The 15,504-nt window shown below is 39.6% G+C and overlaps 1 protein-coding gene across 3 annotated transcripts in view; it reads left to right on the top strand.

Moving 5' to 3' along the window:
* Positions 1–15,504, top strand: part of VAV3 (vav guanine nucleotide exchange factor 3) — a 162,470-nt gene that overhangs the window by 44,922 nt on the left and 102,044 nt on the right. For all 3 annotated transcript variants that reach the window (XM_084527441.1, XM_084527440.1, XM_084527442.1), the window contains exons 3-4: positions 12,336–12,394; positions 13,318–13,383. In XM_084527441.1, coding sequence (XP_084383567.1) covers positions 12,336–12,394; positions 13,318–13,383 — 125 coding nt within the window. The remainder of the gene's footprint in view (positions 1–12,335; positions 12,395–13,317; positions 13,384–15,504) is intronic.

Genomic DNA, 15,504 nt, shown 5'->3' with positions numbered 1-15,504 from the left:
AGCTCTATCTCCCAGAAATGACTTTGCATTGACTACAGAAGATGTAGTACCTTTACATCCATAAGGCATGGCCACTTGCATTAGCTTATTCTTGTCTAGGACAGAGAACAGTTTCTAAAATTAGTCGTGGTGTGTTACCCGGGTGCACCTACTTGCCTTGCAGTTAATTTTGCATTGATTCCCTCTTAGACTTCCCTGCTGAGGTGGTGTTACTCAGTCCCCCTGCAGTCACTGGGTACCGTGCTTGCTGTGGGTGCTTTGTATTGGACTGAAATTCCCAATTCATTTGAAGCATTTCCCTGAACTCCTGGGTGCTGCTCGTGGTTGCCATGCATGGGGGTAGGACTGAAGTTGACCTTAGATGAAGCTTTATAACCTGCTGCCAACCCAGGATATGTTCAGCCCTGTTCCCTTTCACAACAGCTCTTACATGTACGTGCAATTTCACATAAAATATTTGGAAGTGCCTATAAACACGAGAGTAGAAGTGAGCTATAGCCCTCTGTGCTCTAATAGGCAGGATTAATGGCAGCAGTCGCTGCCTCTGCTTTGCTCCTTTCCCTCTGCCATGCTGGCGTACCTGTCAGTGTGGCTGAGGTGGGAAACAAGCTAAGAGCTCATCTGCCCTTCAGAATTGGGTTTTAAGAAATCAGGCTTGCTCACTCTCTCCATATCCATTCTCTGATGTGATTTCTGCCCCAAAGCTGTAAACAGCTGGGTTAGCCTGGCTAGGACAGCAGTCAACTGAGGCGCAGGGCAGAATCGAGGGGCAGAGGGCAGGAGTTTCCCAGGTCGGTAGTGCTACTGAAATCCCGTGATGCATCTTAGTGCTAAACACAACTACAAGGTTAGTGATAGACATCTGCGGCTTGCTGTTGTTTATCACAGTATCAGCATCTAAGATGCATGGTATGATCCCTATCGTGGACCTGAAAAACTTCTAAATATACAGCCAAGTGAAAACTGAAGAACAACTCCCTATCTGAAGGACATCGTGTGAGTGGCTTAACTTTTAGATACCTTATAAGCAAATCCGATTCCTCTGCAGGATAACTCTGGTGCTGCAGTTCCGAGACGAGTATGAGACGGGGTGGCTGCTGTGTTTTCTGATACCGGGGTGGCACAATAAAGCATGCCTTGAAATAATACTCAAAACACTTTCTTCCTGTGCCTGAAACCCCACAGCTTTCCTGGAATTGTATTGCAGTGTCCATGAACACCAGTGCATCCCCCCTGCCATGTGAAAATGACAAGGAGACTTGAAGCAAGTATTGTTTTCCTTAACCAGAGATGGCACCACGTCCTAGCATAGTGCCCAAAGTAGTCCTAGTTCATACTGGGGGAATCAGGCATGTAGAGCTGGTTAGAGTTGTGGTTCTGACTGTTTGCTGATATGGGCACAGTGCCTAATGTGGTCCTATGCTTGGTACAGTGATGAGAAATTTTTGATCTTCTGCTATTGTTCTTGTCTTCAGATATTTTTGTTCTTTGTATTCTTGTGTTCAAACACTTTTGTGTTTTACAGTGTTAATATACAGGTGGCTTGGGAAAAATAACTGACCCAAATAGATGCATGTGGTACATGATTATTATTTGTTACATGTGCTGCCCTTCAATGTACTGTTTGTCTGAGAGTTGTGTCTTCTAGCTGATTTCACTGATGGGAAGCTCTCGGAGATCTCTCTGGCTTAATTCTGCTGCAGGCAACAGAGGGACAGTGTCGGCGTAAATAAGGATACAATGTCATTCGGACACTGAAGGCACAGAAGTTGTATTTTGTAGGTTGTCATCGTTATGTGCAAATGTATTCCAAATTTTTTAAGAATTGAAAATAGAGGAGTCCCCCTTTGCCTTGGCGGAGCTGTTCCACAGCAGCATTTTGGAAATGCAGTGCTCGTACTGCAGTGTGAGAGGGGGATGCGGGTGTACGTGAGTAACGCTACAACTGACAAGCTGCTGCCTGTTCAGGGGAACAAAATGAGAAATGAAGCCGTAGCAAATAAAATGAGTAACCTAGTTTCTCTCACTCAATTTGTAATTTTCAGAGTACAGATTGAGGTAAAGGAGAGTGAGGTACAAGCATGAGAATGTCAATCTTGGTTTGTATTTTCTTTCACTGTATGAAGTGCAGTTTTGTTCGTTATCTAAATGAACAAATAGGGAGAAAAGCAAACCACACCTCTTTCCAAGTTTCTATAAAGGGGATCAATAGGATTGCCATTCCCATTGCAGAATGTCTTTGGGTGTATCTTTTATTGTCCAGTACCCATGGTGATGATTTAAAGTGAGATGGGAAGAAGGTGAGAGTAAAAGTGAGTTGAATCTTTTTGTAGCGTTGAGGGCAGGTGCAATGCTTTTCCTATGGGCTGATTTAGACCCTCATCTCTTCTGGTTGAGAAGAGAGAGATCCAGAGCACAAGACTTGAAGACAACTGGGGGCTTTTGAAAAATTACAGCGCAGGTGTGTGATGATAATTGTATCAAAAAGAACAACTCACTTCCCTGTGCACTGCCCACTGTAGCAGGGGGATTTTTTTTCTAATAGAGAATGGAAGTGTATAGAACATGCATTTACCCCAATAAATACTCTTACTGTCGATGACTGTGCACTGGCATATATTCAAGTGGGACTAGGTACTGTTCAACAATCTCGGTTGAAATTGTAGTCAGCGGTTAAAGTGAATTTAGGAAAGGGAGAAGTGTGGCGGTGCGCGCTTCGCTCGAGACAGGAAGCGAAAGACCTTCCTCTGCTTTTAGCAGAAGAGAGGAAGAGACGCTCCTTCATGCAGCCTCCTCCTAATATCCTTCTTGCTGATACCAAGGTTGACAAGGAATAGGTTGAAATATAAAAAAATAACACGGTGGGAGTGTAGAAACCGCATGCCAATTAAACTCTAGGATGCATACCTAAAGTAGCATTTGTTTGAGGTGCAATCAATACTGAATACGACAGCACTTGTTTCTTTCTAGAACATGTTAGTGCTAATATCGATCATCCAAGGTCAAGCAGACCCAAAATGTATACAAAGTGTGCAAATGCCACAGCCGGTGTTTCCAATTTAGACAAATTGCTTCTTGTTCTCAAATTAAAAACAAAACAATAACAAAAAAAGTCATTTGAAATTTGTTCAAGGACAGTAGCAAAAGAAATGTGTTTTTTTTTTTTTTTTTTCAAGACACAGCATTGATTTATATCCATTCATTAAAGAAAAATAAATCTGTGTTTCAAACTCTGAACACATCTGAAAATCCTACTTGATAAGGATTTAAAAAGGATGCTTGTATTTAGGAAGAAATTAGGACTATATTAAAAAGTGCAGTTCAATGTGTAGGGAAAAAACTATTTGGTCCTTTAGTGTTTAGTGTTACCTTATTTTATAAGTTTAAAAAAAATGATATTGTCAATAAGAGTATTTAGAAAGCCCTGGGAGAGAACATTGGATCAAAGCCTGGATATAATTTGCTAATGCTGTTTGTAAGTATTGGTTACCCTAATAAAGATGATTGTGAAGGGAACTGGAACGATTCAACAGCAGACAGATGTTACAGAACTGTCCTGGGCATATCGTTTTCTATTCCTTTGCCTTTTATGCAAAACCTGAAACATAATAAATGCACCAGAAGGACAAAATCCTACTTTATTCTCTAGCTTTTACACGGCAGTCTGCACTCGTGCTATTAGCTGCAGTGTTTAAGTGCTCTGGCCCTTAAAGCAGTGCTTGAAGGAAGGAAGGCTGTCATTCTTCAGGCAACATCATCTTAGCAAACAAACAAAAAAAACCCCACCAAAAACAAAACAAAACCCTCAACCCCTGAAGGCATGGGGAGGGCTCGAAGGTATTCATAGAACCAAAACCACAAGCTGCAGGCAGGAAGCAGCTGCTGGGGCTCCCTTCCCCCACTGCTCTCTTGGGTTAGTGTCTGGGCCTGCTGGACAAACCCACCCGAGAGCTGAGGAGGAATATGCTGCTTGTGCATTTCGGATTTTCTCAGTTCCTCGTAAGAGCAGAACTGTCTAGGGAAGCTTTCATGCTTTTGGACTAGGAACTGTAGCTTCATCATAGACTGAACTTGAAAATGGGCTTTTAAGCACAACTCTTGTTTAATGGCTATAGATTTGTCCATAATTGGATACTAGTTTTTAAAGACTTGCTTGTTATATTCCTAATAATATGACCTTGTGTCTTATAAATTCCCGGAGAACACTCAGTTTTGCTTCTCCCTTTTATTTTAAGTGATGTTCAGGAGCTGTGTGTGCTGCATCCGTCTGCCAGTCCTGCTGCTCCCGCTCAGCAGTTGGGGTGGTCTGAGGTATTGCTCCCTGCAAAAGGGATAAATGTTAAAAATGTTCAGTGAGCCACAGGCATGTGAGAAGGGGTTGGTTAGCGTGGGGTTTGACCTGTCCTTTGATATTTCTTGAAACTACATTTAGGTTCTATTTCCACTACTATCCGAGAGAGAAGTGCTATGGATACTTCACATCTGTGCTGTAAGTACATGAAATCAGGTGTTGCTTGGTGTAAGTTAGAGCTCTTAGGAGAGAGATCCCATAGCAAGGAATGAAATGCTTCTGTCTAGCCGTGAAACAAGATAAAAATGTTTGGAATACATACATAAATGTGTTAAAAAACAGCACAACAGAACTCTTCTGTTTTTTTGTTTGTTTTTTTTTTTTTTTCTATGTATTTTTTTTTTCTAAAAGTGGAAAATACACCCAGCCTTGGACTGTTCTTTTAGACATCAGGTTCTCTTTTCTCTCACATCTTTCAGAGTGTTTTTTTTTTTTTTTTTTTTTTTTTTTTTAATATGATTCACTTCTCTCTTCGGCTCTGCCTTCCTTATGCCAAACTGCCTGCCTTACCTCTTCTTTTTACAAGGCTTTGGAGAAAATGTTGCATCTTTTGTTGATTCCCCAGAGTGTTTGAAGTCCCAGTAGTTTGCAACTCTGTACTTAGCTTATCTACAAACAGGAGGAGACAACACCCAGGAGGATTTCTTTTTTCTCAGCTATTTCTTTTATTCAGTCTGGAGAAAGACTTTCCTGTTACTTTGTTATCTATGAAGACACTGGAGACACACTGGAGAAAATTGATGCAAGATGAGACTTCCCCGAGGCAATGCATTGCACATAGCATCCCCTGCCTAGGAGGGAAGGAGGAGGTCTGCATGCCCTGACATCCCTGCCGAAGCCCACACGTCCCTGCCGAAGCCCACCATGCTTTCCCCAACCAGCACAGCAGCGCTGTGGAGGTCTCTTCTTGCAGCTGGAGCTGTTCTCAGAGGAAACGTGCGTGACTGCCAAGAACAGCTTTTACAGCAGTCGCTCTGCCCTTGCTCCCTGTGCAGAAAAGCATTTGGCACCTGGTTTCAAACTGTTTTTTCGAGTTGCTGGCGGGCTCCTGTCAGTCACAAAAAAAACTTGGCTTGCGGTTGTAAATTTCTCTACGGTGACTCACTGGAATGGTTGGGCTATTTACTACTGCTGTGCCTGTGCTAAGCCTGCATGGGAAAGAACGGTGGAGGATTCCACAGGTATATTTCTAGAGGTTGTATTTCAGGGGAAATGGCAGAACGGACGGTGAGAGACACCAGGACTAGGATAGCTGAAGGTCATCTCGGTGAGGAAGCGGCATCCCGTGGCTGGTGGTCACCTTTGTGGAAATGAATAACTTCAATGTGCTCTTCCTTTAGATTGCACTTCAACACCTAAAGCTTATATTTCATTATTTGAATGAGAGGGAAATCAGTGTTTAGCTGTATGTGAAGCTTTGAATCAAAACCAGGCTGTTAGGTTTCTATGTGCTGGATGTCTGCAGGCCAAGATGTGCCTAATGAGATGTCGGTGAGGGTGCCAGGGCTGTACGTTTTCTTTGCTGTGTTTGTGTCTGTATAACTTCGACACCTCATTGTATGTCATGGCAGTATTTAGTAGAGGCATATTTGCAAAGCTGGAGATGAAAATTGACTATTTATTTTTAAGGGCCTGGTAGAGGTGCAAAGCTAAGGGTTTGCTTTTAGGGCATTTTTTAATGTTTTCATTCTGCCTTCTTTGAAAAGACTTCGTTCTTTGCTAGAGGCTTGTGGTTTAATTAAAACTAATGTGAACCAATACAGAGTAATAACACTTTAAACACCAAGTCAGATGGAGAGAAAATGTTCAATTTTATTAACGCCCTTTACTTGGAATAATATGCTTGTTAGATGTGTTAGGTGTGTGATCGCCCTGGAGTTGTCTGGCTGCATGTCGTTTTTCACATCTGTCAGCCAGGTTAAATGAAAATGTCAATGTAGCAGTTCCTGGAGGTCTTTTGGTTCAAAAGTTAATGATGGATTACGGTAAAATAATACAATGTGCTCCCCTCTTCAGTGCCAAATGAAGTATTGATCCAGGATTGTCCAGGGGCATGGTAAACTAAGGATGCTTTCCTCAGAGTAGCAAATAATAAAACTTCATTATTAATATAAGTCATTTGAGAACATATTTTTGTATAGCAATTTCATCTTACCCATGAGTGACAGGTATGTGAAGTGAAGATTTCTTGCTATTTTTCTGTCTCTACAATGTGATGCTTGTGTGAAAACAGCTTGGTGAAAACCCCCTCAGCCTGTGGCAGTATGGCTCTGAAGCGTGCTCAATACAATAGACTTGGAATTAGCCTTGTATGAATATTATCTATGTCCTAAGTAATTTGTAGTTGATTTAGCTTTTTATTTTGCATAATCTGCCCTTAACTGTGGTAAATGTGTGTGTGTATATATATATATATGCAGATAATTAATACTTAGATGCACAAGTCTCAAGAATCTGTACTTCAGAATACTCTTCCTTTATGCTTCCAAAAGATTCTAATCCATTTCACATTCAACGTTACGTATTGCTGAGCAATTTTACTTGGAAACTGGTTGGAAGCTCATGTATGCTTTCAGAATGGAGTATTTTTCATGTTACCCTATCAAATGAGCAGGTGCCTTCATTGTCAACAGATATTTGAGTGTCCTTGAGATGGGCTTTGAATAGATTCTTGAAGAAACAAGGGGTCAGTATGCTGGTATTGCGTACAAAAGTGAAAGATGCTAAGACTTGGTCAAGTCTTGATAGAAACGGTCTGAATAACAAACTACAGGTATGCCTGCTTCTCTGAGGAAGTAAGTAGCAGCTCTGTAGTCTCTTTTGAGTTGGTGGTACCTAAGGTACATAAAGCTGTCTTATGCAGCTATGAGATTATCTTCATGATTAGACTTGAGCCTGAGAGTAGTTACAACTACTTGTAAAAGGGGCATTATTTCAAGTTAGTTGATAGTGGGCATGTTAGACACGTAGTTACTAACCTCTGAAGTTTTCTTAAAGTGAGATGGCTTGAGATCACTATTCCAACCCAGAGGCTGGAATTGGGGGCACATTGTATCCAGAGACGATTAACACTGAGCAATTAATTTTCCTGTATAACTGGGGATTTTTTTTTCTATCCCCAAAATTCGATGTCAGAAAATAAATCCTGGTTGGTAAGAAACCATCATGCATTTTTCAAAACAGCATGTATAGAAGTATGTTGGTATTAGAAGTATTTTTCACTGGTAAATGTAACTGCTTTATTTCTTTTTATATGTATCTGCTAAATTTACTTTATGGGAGGGAATAAGGCTAAGTTGTCAACAAAGTGTGGCACTCTTATACTGAACTGGATGCCCAGATTTTGAAGAGAAAACAAAAGAACCAAAAAAACTTCAAATATGATATAGTTACATATTCTTAGTGACTTTTGCTGTATTAGAAGAACCTCTTGTAAGTGCATACATGGGAATTGAACTGCTTCAGTCGGCCCCATGTGTGAGTGCTCTTTGTAAGCTTCATTGGCACAAACTCTGAAGCTGTTGCCATCACCATTTGCTGATCACTTCATGTCTTCAGTTCAGCTAAATTCAGAAATTGAAATATGGGTCTAGTACTGAAAGCAGCTGTCAGCAGCGAAGAAATGTTGCCTGTCTGGGGCGACGGGAAGCTGCAAAATGATGTATTTTTGTTTATTCTAAAAGTAGAAAAGCACTTCTAAAAGGTATTTTGTCTGCTATTGAACTGCAGGATTTTTAAGCTGCTTTTTCAGAAACAAGATGGAAAACTCACCCCACCAAAATACTTAGGCCCATTCTAAATTCAGATTCATAGATGGCATGGCTACAGAAAGAAGTAAAATAGTCCCTCTAGTGTACTGCTGCGGTAGGTATGTGTAGGAACACCTGAGGTGATTTACTGAAGGGTATGGCTGCAGGGAATTGCAAAGTTACTGTGATAAGAGATATGCAAGCCCTTACATAAACTGGAGAGCCTGACCTCTGACAGCAAGTCAAGTGAAACAATATCAAGCCAAAAAAATTAGCTGTTGGAGTAATTCAAGAGGTAAAAAGCTAATGGTTTGCACAAGGCCGTGGCTGCTGCTGGCCGTGTGTGAGACAAGGCTGAGGAGCAGCGTCCCTCCCTGGTGAGCAGGCCGAGGTACGCTTCCTCTTGCAGGGCCGTAGTTTTGAATTTCACATTGTTTTGCATAAACTGGCTGTACACTGAGAACCAGACTTGGATGTTCACGTCATCTTGAAGTGAACGTGGCTTTGATGTGACTTCTGAAGAGTCGCTCCACCTCTGTCTGACAGAATTAGTCAGTGGGAAGCGGCCATGTTGAGCCAAGCGCGGGGGGCATCTCCTCATGTGCCTCCTGCTAACGCTCCAAATTTATGTTTTGCTGTAGGAGAGTCAGAGTTAGTGAGCCTTCTATTTTGGCTATGTGAATGGATGTAGTTGTTGCAGGATGTTTTGGAATATAAAGCTTTTATTTTTAATGCGTCATAGCTCGCAAAAGCATAAATGTGAATCCTTACTCAGCGTCTAATTTTCAGTGCCTATTCCTGGTCACGTTGTGTGTGGACAGGCCGCGCAGCCCTTTGTACAGTTATTTGTTGTAGAGCAGTCCCAGCCATAGAAACTTCGTTCTGGATTTTGTATGAGCAAGGAGTGCTAATTTTGCGCTTGAAGCTAGGATCCAGTTTAGCCTCATTCAGAGGTGCAGAAGCACCTGAGTGATGTGTTTGAGTCCTTGCTGTGGGAGAGAATGGGGAACACATCTAGGGTTAAATGGGTAAAATGGGTGAAGCTCCTCTGAGTGCAAAAGAGCAAGGCAAAAAATGCTGTTCTTGTGCCTTTTCAAATTGAATGTTATGGACATTCATATGCATGGGTACACTGTAATTTTGGAGCTCAGAATGGCTCTGTATTATAGGTTCCCGAGTTGTATTGGGCATGAAACTAGAGCTGTTAGGAAACTCCCATCTTTTTCTCGGTCATTTTGTTGAAAACCAGACATTTTACTGGGGATAGTTTGATTATTTTGATGAACTTGTTTCAAAATTTGGATCGTGTTTCTGACAACTCAGCCTGTCCATAACTCAGACCTTCCCTATGGAGTCAGAAATAAGCCACGTCTGAAGAATTTCTGCATTGCATTAGAAACAAAGAACTGAGATTTCATGTGGGAGAAGTAGAAAATCTTTCTCTGCCCCTACAAAATGTTGAAGCAAATGAATTTACACATGTGATGGTAAATCAATTCTAGTGTGACCAGAAGTGTTAGTTTCATATATTTGTTTGCACAATTGTGGTGTGTATCCTGACATTTTCTAAGAATGCTTTTAAAACAAAACCCACACACAAACAAAACCGAGCAACAACAAAATCCTTCAGTAGAAACCATAATATTTACAGACAGTGAAGTTTTAAGTTGTGCTTTAATAGGGGTGTTCAATGAGCAAGCATCAATTTGTATTTTGTAGAAGTTGCATCTGTTTTCAGGTATTTTAACCTTAAAAACATTGTGTGGTTAATGGTTTTTGGTTCTTAATTGTTTTCAGGTAGAAGAATAGCAGCCTCTGCCCAGTGTTTTCTTTTATGATGCTAGTGTGACCACTCTTCATCACCTACTTCTGCACAACACAGTATTTCTGTTGAGATATTGACAGCTGTTGCAGTGATGCCCATTTCCTTGTTAATGGGTTATCTGTTTTTTGGATTTTGATAGAAATCTGCTTTTTGGCTTTCTGTCACATGAGTTTTCTCTTCCTGGAATGCCAGACCCTCTCTCTTCCTGGAGCAGTGAAAATGACTGGTTGCCTTCCGTTTTCTCTCATTATGGTTCCTTTTCGGCATGTTCCTTTAAACACTTCTCTGGCTTCTTCAGCTTTGTGTTTTTTTCTTTAGGGAGATTTTACATTGGTTCCTGAAAATCTTTTCCTCACAATTTCTAACACTTGCTTTTGTTTCTGTTCTATTGATAGCTGCAAAATACAATTTGGCAGTAAATTTGGGAATACTGTTTGCTAGTTACCTTAATAAAATTCATGTTTTGGTCCAGATTTTCATTCTATGTTCTTCAAACAACCATAACTAGTTATAAAGAGTAAGCCGTACTTCGGAGTGATTACACTAGATAAGCAAGAATCCCTTTAAGGAAAAGGGTTTGCGTGGGTGTAGTAGTTTGATGTTGTGTGTGCTGAGAAATAACACGTTGAAACAGGAAAGGGATATTTAGTTCACCAGACTTGCCTCTCTCTTTTTTCAATAATCATTAAACCTCTTTTCCTGTTATTTTGCCAGTCAATATTCACCCATCTGTCAGGAGAGATCACCTTGTCAGCTATTGAATTTCCAGTGAACTTCCCGTAGAGCCTTGTCTCGTACAACTCAGCATTCCTTGCCCGGGTCAGTGCTGAGACAGTCAGATTTGTGGAGGCAGGTCGTTCCTTTGTATATAAACCACAACTCACCTGCTTTAAATAAGCAATATATTTTAAAAATCTTTTTCCTTTCTGACCTTTTGGCTAATGTAAAATAATTTTAAGGTTTTTATTCTCTTGAATTTTGAAAACTTCTGTCTAGTTTATATTGCAATATTTATTTTTTAGGAGAATTACAATGCCTGAACCTTTAATTACGCACATGACAGATTTATTTGTATTCAATTTTTTTTGCCTTTTCTATTAAACAAAACCAGGTTTTCCACAGTGTAAACTTTTACAGTAACTTAAACGAACCCCAAACATGTCTTCAACTGGGGCAGTATAACCTATTTCACTTTTGAAATTGTTTTTTAACAAATGAAACTTGATTCACTTTGGAAGCATTTCTATTTCCATTTAGGCTCTGTAGTTTGCAATTCTTTTGTGTGGTTTTACTTTGTCATTTTCCTGTGTGAACATCTCATTGTCCTCCCTCTGAGAGATGTACTTTTAACTCTGTGAGCTTTATGATCAGTCTAGTCTTGTAATTAGAACTTCAAAAATAAATGATTTTAATTGTAAACTTTATTCACAATGTCCATGGCACAGTCATTGCTATACCTGAATTTTAATCCTACTGGTACAAACTTTCTCAGGAAATTTTACTTCAGTTTGAGAATTTGAAGTTGTAAAGACCCATCCTGAAACTCCTGGGAAGTTCCGGGGACGTTGTTGCTGCGGGTATGGAAATTGCTACTGGGTCTCATTTTGGCTTCTTTTTTTTTTTTTTTTTTCCCTCTCTCTTGCAAATAAGACTTGCCAATCTGAAAGTGCTCAAAAAAAAAAAAAAAAAAAAAAAAAAGAGGAAATCATTTGTGACATAGAGGATGTGCTAGGTAGGGTACTAGTTGGTTCTTGTACTGACAACAAAATCTCTACGTGTACGTGACCAAATGCTCTCCTCTACCCTCCCTAATGTTCTCCTTCTATTGTACATAACCTTGGGTCCTTATGTGAAGGATTATCTTAGAACGGGATCTCCTAGACTGATGCTATCGGCTAAAATTCAAAAAAGCTTATGAGTTCAAATTCGTAGCTTCTTTTCCTATTTGTCTAATAAAGATGACCTTTACTTCGCCAGCAAGTCCTGAAAAGGCCGCTTTCATTTGTCATTTGGCTCCCTCTTCTGGTCAGCGTTTGGAAAAGTTCTAATGAAAACTAGATTAAAAAAACCTTCAGAGCAGTATGCAAGAAAATCTGATTACAATTGCATCCAGGTCCAACTTAAAACTACCTCATGACCTTATTTTAAGTCTGATTTAATTGTTTTTAACTTGTGCTGAAACTTGTAAATAAGAAATTTACCTGTGCTTTCTTTGTGCTCCCATTACCTCCATCAATACACAAGAACCGAAGACCACATCGTGGGAAATTTGTGCAAGTCAGCACTCAGTATGTGGCACGGCCAGAATTTGTGTCTACCTGTATCATTTGCTGTGATCAAAATAGGATTATTTTAATGCTTTCATTCTTAGAACTGATCACAGTTTTTCTTTCTTTTTTTTTTTTTTCAGGTTATAGAAACACTCTCAAAACTTTCCCGCACACCTATTGCAATAGCAACAGGAATAAGGTATGTTGTTGGCCTAGTGAGTGGTGGGAATAATGCCTCTTGCACGGTGTTCCTTCGAGTAGCTGTTGGAGGCCATATAGGTAGACTAAGCATTTTAACAAGAGTTGGGATGTTCAGGCAAAAGAAGTAGAAATCTGTCTCCCAGTTTATCTGGAAGTGGATGATACATGAAAGCTCTGAAGTTTATCTTATGTTTCTGGTACATTTACTGAAGTGCCTGAAGCCTTCTCGTGATGAAACATGGTGTAGACAAATAAGCCGTCAGTATTACAGAACCTGTCCGATAATTGTGCCGTGGATTGTAAGTTGGACTCATAATCAGTGTGAAGGAAGAATGGACTTTTTCCTGTTTCTGCATTATAGAAAACAGCAAAGCTGCCCAGTTGGTGCAATTGTTGTTTTCAAAACAAACAAGAACAAACACAACCAAACAACAACAACAAAAAACCAACAGACAAATGCAACTAAACGTAACCTCATGAATGTAAACACGGGCTGTGAGAGAAGGTGAAAGAATGCATGCTTTAACTTGGGGATTCTCCATCCTTTTTGAGTGCTTTGATTCAGCAATCTTATATGTGAATGGATGGTGTTTCTAAAACAAAACAGCTCCTCTTACTCCCAATTTCCAGCCAGTCCTGTAATCCACTTACTACGTTAAAAATTCAGAATTCACAGTAAAAACTGTCAATAATATGTGTTAGTGATGATATATAACCCCACTACGCAGTAAGGTTTTTATCAAGTATCAATACACACAAACAAGACTAAATACATATGTTTACTGCCCATCAGAGAAAGAAAACAATATATACCATGGTAACCTTAAAAGTAATCTGTGTGAAAATATTAGAAACCAGACCAAAACCACTTTGCCACTAGACTAATGCTGTCTATAACTTAGAATATTTTTCTTTCTATAGACCTTTCCCTACGGAAGAAAGTGTTGATGATGAAGATGTCTACAAAGGTCTTCCGGATTTAATAGAGTATGTCGTAAATAATTCAGTTAAATGAAAGATTTTTTTTTTTCAGTTGCACACTGTTTTAATGATGTTGTAGAACAGTTTTGATGAGAATGGGGAATTTATTTCTTTTAAAAACATTTGGTTAGTCGTTATGATGACCAGAAAGAACTAATGATGAAGGCTTATCTGAATGATTGTGATAAATCTGTGTATATAAAGAAGCATGTTTTATGGAGGGTTCTGGTAACAAAGTGAATCGTGAATTCGTATTTCAATAATTTGTCTGAACTGTGAGAATGCTTTCATAGAATTCTCAGTTGTAAGGAACCCAAGGAGAAGGTCTTGATCTTGAAAACAAACAAACAAACAAACAAACAAAAAAAAAAAAGCAATGAAATTCTCTGTATAAATGCATTCGACTTTTTGGGTAAGTGCTTGCAAGATTATTAATTGCCGATTTTTTTTATTGGATTTGAGGCACACATGAGATAGACGTGAACATTCTGTATAGCATTAGCTAGCACCTTTAAAGATCTGTTAGGAATCATGATGGATAAGCACACTGTTAGTGCATACTGTCCCAAAACTCAAAGTTCACTAGTGCTCAAATCACTGGTCTCTATCTCTTTCCACACAGTATGTTGCTTGCTGTGATGTTGTGAAGTAGCTGCTGGTCACACCATGGTTTCCTTTCTTTTCTGGGAAAGGGAAAACCCTACCACACTCTGTGTTAGTTGACCTACCACCTCTACAAAAAGTTCTCCTCTCTTGCAGCTGACTGGCTGTCTCAGCTGCTTTTCACTTGGTGTAGCTAAAAGTGTAGCATCTACCTTCCAGTGATGTCCTCAGTTATTAGATGTGGTGGTGTTAGTGTTATCAGCAAATATTTGTAACAGTTATTAAATAGGTATACAAATTCGCTACTGAGGTGGTCTTTCATTTAAAAAAAAAAAAAAAAAAGTCAACAGGTAATACCAAAGAAATTTAGATAGGTAGGTCATCTTTTTAATCAATAACAAGTATGTCTTGCTGAAGTTTGATACTTATAGGCTGTCACAATTGTGGAGGAGGCAATTTAAGAGGTACCCTCTTCATAAAAAGAAATAAGTTCTAGTGAATGATGCAAGTGGTCTACATTTTTTTTTTTTTTTTTAGTTCCTCTTAATTAGTGAAGTGTATTTGACGGAAATAGTTGTCTCTGAGTCTAAATGGTGTCTAAGGAATTTAGAATGGATCTAAGGCCTTCCATCAGGGCTGTAATGGTTAAATGTTTCTATCCCCTTTTGACCTTTTTACCAGCTTTTGTTCTCCAGAGCTTATGTGGTAAAATGGAGTATGTCTGTGCTGCATCTAAAACAGCTGCTGATGCTTAATGGGAAATGCTAGTGCACCTTCATCACTGCTGTACGCTGCAATGCCAGGCCAACCTGGAGCACCTGGGTGCCAAGGGCATGGTATCCCTTGGAAAAGGAAGGGGTGTGTGCAGTGTCTCTGTCTGTTGGATCCTGTCAGTATTTTTTATCATTCTGTTCATTGGAGCTTCCAATGCTATTTTATTATCCTCCAGATGTCCTTTATGGAAAAAAAGAAAACACATTCATGATGTATTTGATGAGAAATAAGGAACTTGCTTAGTTTGTGTATGTTACCCTGACCACAGACGTGATGATTTGGTCTAGAATTTGAGTTGTCTGAGTGGAAGCTGCGTTGGTACCAATTCTGATTTATGTTGACTTGTTCAAAATCACGGGTCTCTGCCAGCAGAGCTTCTGATGTACTTGAGCACTGACCATCCGCCTACAGAAGTGGTCATCCTTCCTAATTCTAGCTTTGCATCTGAGTGATCCAATCCTGATTTTTTTTTTTTTTTTCACTCTGAAGGATTTCAATGTTCTTTTAAAGCAACAAAAAAATCCCCAAATTAGCTGCACATCTGATCGATTTTCTGTATTACTATGACCAGACTACCTGGAGTATCTTTTTTTTTGTAGAAATACTGTAAGAAATATGGGGACAGGACATTTTATGGAGTAGGTACAGTCTTAGTATGAAGTAGGCAAAACTCCTACAGGACTGACTCTAATGAAGCTGAATTAGCTGAGGGTAGAGTTGGGAATTGATTTTCATGCTGAGGTATTTCTG

This window comes from Aythya ferina, assembly GCF_964211825.1.
Source record: "Aythya ferina genome assembly, chromosome: 8".
Classification (NCBI taxonomy): Eukaryota; Metazoa; Chordata; class Aves; order Anseriformes; family Anatidae; genus Aythya; species Aythya ferina.
This window is presented reverse-complemented; position numbering and strand designations above follow the sequence as displayed.